This window comes from Monodelphis domestica, chromosome 8 (genome assembly GCF_027887165.1).
Source record: "Monodelphis domestica isolate mMonDom1 chromosome 8, mMonDom1.pri, whole genome shotgun sequence".
NCBI classification, from domain to species: domain Eukaryota; kingdom Metazoa; phylum Chordata; class Mammalia; order Didelphimorphia; family Didelphidae; genus Monodelphis; species Monodelphis domestica.
The window spans coordinates 249,854,449-249,867,571 of NC_077234.1; the positions used below are offsets into that span (position 1 = coordinate 249,854,449).

General features: G+C 34.2%; 1 protein-coding gene across 2 annotated transcripts in view; it reads right to left on the bottom strand.

Moving 5' to 3' along the window:
* Positions 1 to 13,123, bottom strand: part of ZNF654 (zinc finger protein 654) — a 103,205-nt gene that overhangs the window by 62,556 nt on the left and 27,526 nt on the right. For both annotated transcript variants that reach the window (XM_007500755.3, XM_007500754.3), the window contains exon 2: positions 1,922 to 2,067. Coding sequence is in view for 1 of the 2 variants with exons in the window: in XM_007500754.3 (XP_007500816.2) it covers positions 1,922 to 2,067 (146 nt within the window). In the remaining variant the exon portion in view is untranslated. The remainder of the gene's footprint in view (positions 1 to 1,921; positions 2,068 to 13,123) is intronic.

The window sequence follows — 13,123 nt, forward strand, 5'->3', positions numbered from 1 at the left end:
TATGATAACGACAATGGCAAAAATGATACTTCAAGAAGAAGAGAGTATTTACCTTTAAAGCTAGGCTATTCAAAAATATTGCTGTTCTTTTTCAACAACTAAGTATAAACCTAAAAGTTATATTAGACTCCTATAGAAGGAATAATCAAAATTCCAAACAGATTGCACAATTGTAGAGAAAAATAATCATATAAGAAGCTATGGTTATTTTTCAATCTGCTTCTTGATATTAACAATAACATTCCATTTTGGCTAGAAAAACTTAAAGTTAATTTCCATTTAATACACACCACTCAATTAATTATAAAGGATGGAAAGGCAAGCGAATAACAAATTCTATTCTAGAAAAATAGCTGTTGATGGTTTTTAAAATAAGCCACCGTTGAGTCTTTTTCATGTTTAGGATATGGCTGATAAAGGTAGATAAAAGAAAAAACTCCACAAATCTTCGCAGGTTAAGGATAAATTAAAGGGTTCAACCAACACTACTATTTAATGCTTAAAAGCTACCTTTAAAAAAATCAGTTCCTTCTATTTTGAAAAAATTCACTGTGAATAATATATTATTTTGGTGGCCTACAAACTACAAACACTTAAAAATATTCACTCCTTTGCTATTTTTCAGTTGTTTTCAATCTTGTCCAACTCTGTGACACCAATTGAGGTGGTTTTCTTGGCAAAGATACTAAAGTGGTTTGTCATTCCTTCCCTAGCTCATTTTACAGATTAGCAAACTGAGGTAAACAGAGTTAAGTGATTTCCCCACGGTTACCCAGGTAATAAACATGTGAGACCAGATTTCAGCTCAAGAAGATAAGTCTTCCTGTCTCCAAGCTTGGCATTCACCTGGCTGCCACATGAAATCAGTTGCCACAATATAAAAATATTATTTCAAAATAAGATGATAATACAAATTCTCCATGTTCTCAATTTGTTAAAAAATACCTAGTTGTTTTAACACATACCACCATGATTTGTATTCCATACCAACCTCAGTAGTAATTTTTTTCCCCTTTGGTTGTAATTTGTTTCATGGTGTTTAAAAAGAGTCACTTTTTAAAAAGTCTCAATTGAGAAAACAAAACCAGATTATACAACAGTATTAAGTTTTCATATATACATATGTACTTTAATATATGTTTATATATATAATATCTATAAATAAATAAATATAAATGCATATACACAAATATATGTACAGATGCTTTTATACATATCTAACCATTTTAAGAATTTTTAAACATAGAATTTTAAAAGAAAATTTTATTCACCACCTCTGGCCCAAAATGTTCCTTAAAGAATTATTTTCATAACTTTGATATTCTAGATTATTACACTCTGGGATACTACAGCACAATCATAGTTAGCTAGTAACTTCAATTGGGGTAAAAATAACAACAACAATTATAAAATAACAACAATTAGAGCTTATATAGTACTTTTAACATTTGTAAAATGCGTTATTTATGTTGTCTCATTTGATCATCCTCTTTGAGAGCTGAGAAAGATAATTATTACTCAGTCACACAGCTAGTAAATACCTGAGGCATAATTTTAAAACATGACTGTCTCACTTAAAATTCAGTGCTCTATCTACTAAATCCTTGGAAAATCTAATTTTAGTTGTTCTATAAGAGAAATATGGAAACTAATAATAGCTAACATTTACATAGTACTTATGTGATAAGTACTTTACAAGTATCTCATTTGATCCTTATGCATTTTACAATTTAATACTAGGACTGAAGGCAAAGTTACAACATTAAAAATAAAAACTCTAGAAAAGGGGGGGGGATTGCCTTTATATTTTTGGTAGATTGGGGGAGAGATTATTTTCTTAGGAAAGGAATAACTAGAAACTAATATATGGATAATACATGGACAAAGGCAATATTATAATGAAGAAAAAAATAATACTTACAAAGCTAGGCTACTCAAAACATATTGTACGTGCTCACATTCAGTTGGGAATGATACACTGGCCGTTGTAAAACAACAAAGTGCTGTCTGTAGAACCTGAAGCTGTGGCAAAGGGACCTGCCATCTTCCAGCATAATCTTCAACCACCTATAATGGGGAAGTGATTCAAAAAGTCATTAGATTTTCAAATATGAAAGTAAGAGTGACAATTTCTCAAGAAATTGTTTTGTGTAAAAAAAAGTTATTTTCTAATTAGCTTCTTGGAGCAAATAAATAAAAAGAATAAAGTGATAAAGGAGAGATCTAGAACACATATCTCACTCCTGGATCCTGCTTAGTTTCCAATTTTAATAGCCATCTCTCTTATTGCTAAACTGCAGGAAAGGCAGTTAAAATAGATTCCGTTTTTCCTCCTGAAGCATTTGTTACAGGAATTCCTGATCCAGGCTACAAGCTTATACACACCCCAACCCCCAACCAAAAGCAGAGTCTACTAGTCCATTTCATTAGTTCTGCAAGAAGACAATCAATTCCTTCCAATACTATTCTTCCTTTTGACTAATAATATTCAAAACTAAATGTGTGGCAGATTAGAATATCATAAGATTTAAAGTGGGAAGAAGCTATGGAAAACCAGTTCAGAGATTCTTAACATGTTCTTCTAAAATATTCTTATAACTGCTTTTCAATAAAACTACTTTCCCTTATAATCCTATGTATTTTATTTTATACCCTTAAAAATATCATTCTGAGAAGGGATCCATAGGCTTCTGAAATCTGCAAATGGGGTCTGAAACACAAAAAAGGTTAATAATTCATGATATTCCTCAGGGAATTCGACTAAAATCACAGCTATCATCTAGTTCAACATAAACTTGAAGAGAAGTGGTCACCCATTTATTTACTTGAATGGAAAATTGTCCATTTCTACTTTTAGATAGTTCCCAGTTCATTTTTCCTTACATGAAGCTGAAACTTCCAACTGTTGCTTCTAATTCTCTAGGGCTAAGCTATAAAAGATGATTAAGCTAGTTATCATATTCATTTCCCAAGTCATTAGACTTAAAGGAATACACGTAAGGCTCAATGTCTAGTCCAGATGTGATCTGACCAGGGTAGAATGCTATTGTATCAAAACTTCCCATGTTCCTAGACTCTCTTTGACATCATTACTCTCTTCATGTACCTTAAGATCATCTTAGCCTTTTTGGATACTGAGTCATACTAATGAACTTTCTAGTATACTAATCCTTTCACATTTCTTCACATAAACGATAGGCAAAACTCCCTTAATCCTGAACTTTCAAAGTTAATTTTTAAAATCTGATTTGAACTAAGACTGCATTTATCTCTATTAAATTTCATCTTACCAAACATAGCACGATGTCTTTTAACAAATGAAAAAACTGAGGCCAAGAAAAGTTTAAATTGATTTGCCTAAGAACAAGCAATAGTAACAAAGAATACAAAACACACATATGTTTCAAATTGAATGTTTTTTCCACCACACAACTTTATAATAAAAACTAGGAGTTGAAAGAAGTTTTTAGATTTAGTAGTTATGTAAACTGGTGATGAGAGAAAATGTGGTATTAGCTTGGAACAAGGCCTCAGAGTACAGATTTTGGTTCAAGTAAAGTCCCTGACACACACTGACTGCGAAATGCTGGGTAAGTCACTTAACCTCATGGTGACCCAGATAGCTCTGAAACATTAAATTGCAGAGGCACATATCTGCATTGGTAAAAGAAGTTCCTTAGCATACTGATATGACATTTCATTTTTTAAAATGGGTTAATTATGGCAAATGTGGTCTTGGGCATATATTTGTGGTAATACACTAATTGTATATTTAATGTAAAAATGTCAAAGATTAGTCAAATAAATTTTGATAGTCACAACATTACAGTCTGCAAAATATCTTTAAATTTAAATAGAGAATAAGTGAACAAAGAGAATAACTGGCCACATCCTACTTATGGAGCCATAACAAAATAATGACATTAATCCAAAATGCAGAAAGAGGATTTAATTTATGGCACACTATCTCCTAACATTATAAAAGTTACCAAGAACAATTTTTCTTTTACTTTGTTTCCAAACCTAACAATAATGAATTGATCAAGCTTACCTAAGAAGACAAGAAAATACAAATGACCATTTAAAATGACTCAAATTTGTGCACCAAAGTCTTTTTCTTTGATTAGATAACTTTAGTGCTAAATAAATTATGTAAATTTGTTATCCAGGGACAGATTTTTATATCCAGAATTCATCTAGGTAGATATGAAACAAAAGATTTGGGCTTTGGGGCACAGTTATATGAAAAGACAGAAACACCTTCTGCCACTTCTGCTCTTCCATTTATGGTAAAAGTTAAAGTAGTAGTAGGGCAATGCATGCTAGGAGAAAAGGTAAGAATTTTCCTGTTTCAATTTGGGTTCACATCTTTCACTCTCTCTTGATGTTCACGGTTCCTATTTCCTGAACTAATGTCCTAAAATGGCATAAATATAATTCTTCATCACTCTCAATCATTATCTATTAGATCTTTTCACTCTTAAGATCTCTTCCTGGTTTCTGTTACAAGTACAAAAGCAGATAGGTGAAATAAGTTTGATAAACAAATACTTGCTGGGTCAAAACAGAATAGTAAAATATTTGTTTCTAAGTGCAAGACTTCCAAGCTAAGATGGCTACAGTGTAGAAGGAACTTCTAAATGCAACTGATTGAGACACACAGTCAAATAGTGAGTCTAATTAAAAGGCAGATACAATTTCAGTGTCCTCAATTAAAACCTGATCAAATACTATTAATAAATTTCTAATTTATCAACATAAGGTCAGAGCCACATACTTCCTTATGAATAAAAAAAAATGTTATCTACCCCCTTCCTCAAAACAGTCAAAAATTCACCTGGAAAATGGAACATTATAAACGTAGCCATTAAAAAATGCAGTCCAATATTAAATGTCATTACTAAAACTTATAAAAGGATGCCTTTTTTTTTTTCATTTTTTTAATATATTTTATTTGATCATTTCCAAGCATTATTCGTTAAAGACATAGATCATTTTCTTTTCCTCCCCCCCACCCCCCATAGCCGACGCGTAAGTCCACTGGGCATTAGATGTTTTCTTGATTTGAACCCATTGCTTTGTTGATAGTATTTGCATTAGAGTGTTCATTTAAAGTCTATCCTCTGTCATGTCCCCTCAACCTCTGTATTCAGGCAGTTGCTTTTTCTCGGTGTTTCCACTCCCATAGTTTAAGGATGCCTTTTTAAAAGGATTTTCCCCCCATTAAGAATTGAGAATCCAAAGAAATGCTGATTCGCTTTGCTCAATAGAGGAAATAGTGTGTCTTTTTCAGTATTAGGGAAAATGGAATAAAAGGGAATTCTTTCATGATACATAAAAAGGACAAGGTTTTAAATTAGAATATTAAAAAGTAACAAAAATTTAAAGTTATCTTGGAATTCCAATGCCACAAGTATCTTAGGCACATAAAAACTATGGCATATAAAGTAGCAAGATGTTCCAAAGTTTTAGTTCAATTTTAAGGTTTAGTAGCCTAAATATATATCCTAAAACAAACCATAGGTTCCTAAGGTTTGACATAACACACTGAGTTTATAATTTCATTCTTAATTGATTTGATGTGTTTCATGGAATTGAAATATTTTTATTAGTTTTTGTGAATATAATTGTAATCAGCAAATGACAAGAAAATGGAAATAAAATCCCTACATTTCAAGATATGACATAATAAATTAATGTCATCAGTAATTTTCAAATTGACATTTGTACTCTACTGAATTTTCATTTTTTCTTATAAAAATAATAACTTCACTACAGAAGCAGTTGATTCAAAGCATTTTATTACACAGAATAGAGTTCAAAATTTTATTTCAACCCACTACCTAGAGGTTTTTGACAGACTTGCTTAATTCTTCTGAAATTTCTACAGCCATCAGTAGCTTTATCTTAGCTACTTAACCACTGCTAATTTTACAATTCTATAATGTGGAACACCTCACCTAAAGCACATTGAAATGAAAATATAGTGGGGGGGGAGAAGACAATTAGTTCTAAGGTAGAAGCCAAAAAAAAAAGTATAAAGAATAGTCCTTCATAAATCACTTTCTAATAATCTCTTTTGATAATGCAGAAAATTAAGAATGAGCACAAAGAAATGGCTTTGAGAACAATTCATAAAGCAGAAACAACAAAGAGCAATTAATACCTTTGTAATACCTAAACTGAACCATCATACTAGCTTAAATTTTAAGTTCTGTTCCCAAAGATATTGGCTAATTATAAAGAGTAATTATATAATGAAGAAAGTATGCAGAGTGTTAAGGATTTTTATTTAACCTCGGTAATGACAATATTGCAAAAAGGGAAAATCCTGTGTCATGTGTCAACTTGAATCTGGAGACCCCAATTCTGCCCCTGTCCGCTGAGAACTCACCCAGAGGGGAATTTCCATACTCACCCATTTCAGATCGAACCATACACCTTAAGGTATTTGATGGTCCCAGTTGGGAGAGACTATCAAAGTCCTCTTCCTTTCCCTTTTGTATCCTTTGCAAAGCACGAGCCTCTCCCTGATAACCCTATCTTGGACTTCTCATTTCCTAGTAACCATGGTAATGCCAATCAATCATAATTTCCCTGTCCTTAATTCCCCAAATGGTATATAATATCCTTGAGAATCATGTCGCATGGTGCATTCTCCCAGAGATACCTACTTTCCCCACAGCCCCAAGGTCTGGGTAGTTTTTGGCACTTGGCTCTGTGATAGCAGTCGATTACTAGACCTATCTCTTTCCTTATTGAAGACTTGGTTTTATGACTAATTTAGTAGTTCTGTGTTTTTCCAGGTTGACATATGAATTAATGCTCAACTACTGAGTGAAACAATTTATTACAAGAACAACATTTTGAGAAGAAATAAATTTTGAATCTGATCAATGAGATGACCAGAGGTACATATAATGTAGTATGTTGCCCAACTCCTGATGGAGAAGTGAAATATTCAGGGTGGAGAAAGAGATAAGCATTTTTAAACATGGCTACTATATGAGAATTCACTTTGTTTTGATCATGCTTATTTATTAAAAGATCTTGTTTGTTTGCTTTTTTAAACTTGGTTTTTAGTTGGGGGAGAAAGGATTAGTATTTACTGTAGTTCCTTCTCCAATCAGAAAATAGTTCATCACAAAGAGTTTGCAGCTATGCCAGAAAACGATGCCTCCTAATACCTTGCCTCCTTTGGCGCAACAGGCCCCGACTTACAAAGACCTGGATGCTAAGAAATAGCAAGGGTAAGATTTCATCTATATTGATTCCTTGACGATAGCTATAGGTATGGTGGAGTACTCTGGAAGCCAGATAAGATCAAACTGGCCCAAGAGAGGCCCTCCCCTTTAGGGTCAGTACCAATGTAAGGCTTTTATCAATACTTGCATGTTAAAAGCACAAAATAAAACAAACAAAAACCTTCTTTGCAAACTCCAAGACCTAGTGTGGTTAAATTGAACAATTCCAATGTGTGAATTTAACATAAATCTGTGTCCTTCTTTCCTTTTTAAAATGAAAGTTTTGAAAATCCATTTTGGTCATATATGGGTTAAGAACAGGGCCTGAGGTTTATCTGTATAAGGAGGATGCCTTTGACTCCTGGCATCTTGAAAGAAGCTTGCCTCTTGTCCTACATGACTACTGGTATCTGAAAGACTGGCCTGTGACTCAGACTAAGGTCAAGTCTGTCCAATCAGGGAGAGCTAGAAAAAAGTGGCACTCCTGGGGTTATAAATTATGGATCAGTGAAGTTTGCATTCTATTTGCTAGGAAGCAGGGTGATCTCTTATTCCTGGCAGGACAGCAGGCATTCCTTTTTCTACCTAACAGAGACATGCAGTGAGCAGGAGCTTAGATTAGATAGTTGATCAGTCATGTGATTATGTGCCTTTTCTCACTCCAATCTAATTTCACTATTTAGTGTTTATAAATTAATATAATGTCTTCAGAGAATTTTAATCTTAATAAATGAGAAATTCTGCAAGAGACCAGGAGCCAGACTTTCAAAATCAAAAGAAAATAGATCTGAATAACACAGAACTATTAGAAACAGCAGAAGAAAATGGGAAAATGTATTAGGAAGAGAATCAAGGTAACACACTCTGCAAACTTGTATCTAATTATGATCTTTCAATAAAAAGCATTTCTATAGAGAAAATCAGATGTGAGTGGATTATCTGTTTTGCAAACATTTCAGACAACAGAAGTACAAGAAAAGTAAGCAATTACAGCAATCAAGAAAGGCAAGGATAATGAAATAAAATGTTAAAGTAGAATATAAATGTAAAAAGCTGAAGATGGAGAAACATACCTAAAACACCAATGGTCAAACCACACAATACCCTACCTACAAGAGAATCAATTCTCTTTGGCTAGACTAAACTGCAGAATGGGAAGTAAGAGAAAATAGAGGGGAATGGCAAACAATGCATAGAAAATATTTCCATAGTCTCTAAAGAGAACCTTTAGGAGACTGAGTGAAGTTGGTGATGGGAAGATTTAAAATGAAGGAAAATGGGGGCAGCTGGATGGCTCAATGAATTGAGAGCCAGGCCTAGAGATGGGAGGTTCTAGGTTCAAATGTGGCCTCAGACACTTCCTAGCTGTGTGATCCTGGGCAAGTTATTTAACCTCTGCCTGCCTCAGTAGCCTCAAGTATAAAAATGGGACAGGGTTGTTATGAGGAACAAATGAGACAATAATTTTAAAGCTCTTAGCACAATGCCTATAGGTGTATCTAAATGTTAATTTCCTTCTATCTCCTACTTTTTTAATTTGCAAATGAAAATTAAAACCCTCTGAGGTTTCACCAAATACCCTGCAAATTGGCAAAAATGTGGATAACAAATATTAGAGGGGTTGTGGGAAGACAGATCACTAGTGCACTGTTGGTAGATAGGTAGATTATTGGAACCATTTGGCAAACAATATAAAATTATACAAATAAAGTTACTAAAATGTCCATATCATTTGACTCAAATTCTACCATTATACACCAAAGTATACACATTGATAAGTCAGTCTCCATATATACCAAAATATCTATAGCACTTTTTTTAACAGCAAAGAACTAGAAACAAAGTAGAGGTCCATCAATTGGAGAACGATTAACAAATTGTGGCATTTGAATGTACTATTAGAAAATTACTGTGCGATAAAAAACAACAAACATGAAATCAGAGAAACATGGAAAAGATTAAGAGGAAAAATATATACATAATAAAAGGACAATATATCTATACAGTGACTACAAAAATGCAAGCAAAAATAAAAAAAATGAATGTTGCAACATTACAAAGAACAAACATGGGTCCAAATTGGAGATATAAGAAGATACCTCTACCTCACTCCTTGCAGTTTTGGAGGAGGTTCACAACTGTGGTGTTAAGTTCTGGCATCATGCACCAGATGGGCTTTATCACTGAGATCTTAGGCATGAACTGGGTGTTTCTTAACACCCACTTCAGGGGGGGATTGTATTTTAATAAAAATTCAAGATTTTGACATTTTTGTTCGAGAAAGATCTTCAAGGAAAGAAGCTTGCTAACTCTTAAAATCCAGAGAATGAACTTTGGGTGCGGTTGATTGAACTGAAGTATGATTGAACATTTCTTTGAATGTATACTCTTATGCCAAAGGGGGACACCCCCTAATTGGCTTTTGTCCCAACAAACATTGGTTTTACTGTCTTTCTCTCTTCTATTTCCCTCTTATCTCTAACTATTGTAGAAGTTAGAAGGTGAAATTTTGTATGCACCTGCAGTTAAGAATTTAGAGGTGCTCGGGGGCAGCTGGGTAGCTCAGTGGATTGAGAACCAGGCCTAGAGACAGGAGGTCCTAGGTTCAAATCCAGCCTCAGCCACTTCCTAGCTGTGTGACCCTGGGCAAGTCACTTGACCCCCATTGCCTAGCCCTTACCACTCTTCTGCCTTAGAGCCAATACACAGTATTGACTCCAAGATGGAAGGTAAGGGTTTAAAAAAAAAAAAAGAATTTAGAGGTGCAAGATGATTATATTTAGTGATCAACTGGGGAGACTAGTCCCCCAATCATCATCAGGGGGGATTGTGAATTTTAGATTTTCTCCACCCTGATGAAATCTATAAAATCCTAGCAAACAGGAATGTATACACCCCTACTTAAGGATTAAGTGTTGAGGAGGATGGCCTATGACAGACATGTATTAGCAAATGACAAATCAGAAACAACTGACAGACCTCCTGGGCTGTCCTAAGTCAAGCTTAAGCTACCACTGGCACACGTGAGATACAGGAAGTGATGTAAAAACCAATCTATATATTTGGCATCACTTCCTCTCTCGGGGCTCTCTCACAGAGACGTGGCTCTCACTCTATCTCTGGCTCTTGGGCGGTGGAGATGTTGAGCTCTGGGTCACTCTCTGGGTCTTTCAAGGAGACGTGGTTCTGGCTCTTTGTGATGATGTCATGGCGTGCCTGCAGCTCTTGTCCAAGTTTGGCAGTGAGCATCCTTGGTGTGGTGACTGGGAGCAGCTCAGGTGAGGCATCTTTCCTGAGCTCTCTCGGAGTTTAAGCTGATTCCTTTTTTTTTCCCTTTACCTTTCCTAAAACGCTATCCTCTTAGGAGGCCCCTCATCTCAGAGGAGGTCTCATGGCTAGAAGCCGAAATAAATTAAATCTTGGAGGAGCAGCCTTGTGGCTGAGGTTTCTGAACTCCATTTGGCTCAGGCTAGGCCGGAGAAATCTTATACACTTTTCCCTCTCTTCTTCTTAATTCCTTCCCTCTATATTAATTAAAGCACCATAAAATTCCCAAACTGACTTGAGTGTTTTTATTGGGATTTGAATTAATCCCTGGCGACCATTAGTAATATATATTAGTCCAAACCCCCTAAATTTACCCCTTACAGGCAGAGCCTTTCTAATGGAAACCTAGGATTTCTGGTCTTTCTACTCTTCTATTTGATTACTTCTTCAAAGGGCTTGTAAATTATTTTATTTTGGCAATCCTTAAAATTTTTTTTTCTTTTTCTTTTCCCTCAACTGCTTATGCCCCCCCAAAAAAGCCCAACTAAACACAAAAATAGAAGTTTTGAAAATCCAAGAAACTAAATTTTAAATAAAAGAAAATTAAACCAATACATGAGAATTTCTTCCCAAAAAACTGTCAAAACTTAGTTAATTTGATCAAAAGAGAGCAAAAAAAATTTACTCCCCCTTAGAAATGAAAAAAGTGAATTTATGTGTGAAGACAAAGATCAAAGAAATAATTAGAAACTACTTTGCCAAGTTATGTCCCAACAAAATTAATAACACAATTGAATGTTTACAAAAACACGAAATAGGCAGATAGGAAAAAAAAAGAAAAAAAAAGAAATAGCACAATTTCAGAAAAAAATGAACAAGCAATAACTACAATAATGTAAGCAGACATGAAAAAATGAATATTGCAACATTACAAAGAATAAGCACAGTTCCAAAAGATAGAGAAAACGTTACCCCATTCTTTGAGTCTATAACTGTCCAAAAGTCATTTATGTATTGCTATATCCTTTAGGAGATTTTTTTTAGGGGCCTGCCATCAAGGGGTGGGATGTAATAGCACCCTCACCCATTCTCCTGGACTATGTCAGAATAGCACTCCCCTCAATAAGAACTGATTGGCTCAAAGGGCTAAGGCTCAAGCTGCCTAGCTCTAGATGCAGTCTCTGGACTGGTGGCCTCAGGACATATGTTGATGTGGTTTCCTGTTCACCTAAGGGCATAAAAGAGCTCACTCATGTGGATCTGGGGCCCTTCAGACTTGGCAGATATCCCAAGGTCATTGAGTCATTGGACACTGGGCTGATAACAAAATGTTCTTCCACATGGAGTCAAGGGAATATTATGTCTACCCAAGCTAAGTGTGTTGTATCCTTGTTTAGTAGCCTTTGCTATACTTTGGTGAAATTAAACCCTTTTTGTTAATTATTGAATGAACTATGAGTGCCTCATTTCCAACAGTGGACCTAAACTGTCAAGAAATTAGCCTCATTCATTAGTGATGATAAGGAAATATATGCTGAATAAGAATTATTTACAAAAAGGATTCAAACTTAAATGGAGACTTAATAAAATAACATAATCATAAAGACTGCAAATATCAAAGAAGTCACTGAAACAATAGATCATATCATTGAAGAAAATAACAGACAACTTTTGGTGTCCAGACCAAAGATTCATTAACAGAAAACTTAACATTTCCCTCCTAAATATTTTCATCAATAAGTGTGAAGGGAAAAAAAACAATTCAACGAATTGGGCACAAAACAAAAAAATTAATAATAATAAAAGAAACAAATCACAAAACCCTAATACAGGAATTTTGAAAATCCAAGAAAATTGAGAATGAATAAAATGAAAATGTTCCCCCCCCCCAAAAAAAAACTAAGACAAATTGATCAAGAGAAAAAACAAATTACAAAAAAAAGGCAAATTTAGACATGAAGGCAAAAAGCAATTATTAGAATCTACTTTGCCATATTAAGATCCTAACAAAACTGATTACAAAAACAAGAAATGCCAATGTGAACAGAAAAATAAGTAGGAAATATAAATAGTTCCATCTCAGGGGGGAAAAAAACAATCAGTAACCATAATAGTAAAAGCAATCATAAAAAAAAGAGAATATTGTAAACTTACAAAGAACACATACAAGGCTAAAGAATTAATATAAGAAGATACTTCTATCCCAATCTTTGAGAAAAAACTTCTGAGCTTAGATATAGGCAAATTCTATCAAACATTCAAAGAACAATAAACTACAATACTACATAAACTATCTGCAAAAACAGAAAAAGCAAGCTGAAAAACTACAGTAAAACTATTATAATCTTAAAACCTAAATCTGAGAGAAATAAAGCAGGAGAGTAATAAGGATAATTGCTAACATTTATCTAGCCCTTTCATGCTTGCAAAGTGCTTTACAAATATCTCAAAACAAACCAGGAATATAGTCATTATTATCCCCACAGAACAGATGAAGAAACTGAGGTATTAAGAGGTTAAGTGACATACTCAGAGTCACACAAGTAAGTGCCAGATGCTGGATCTGAATTCATATTCTGAATTCATATCCAAGTCCAGTCCTCTATCCACCA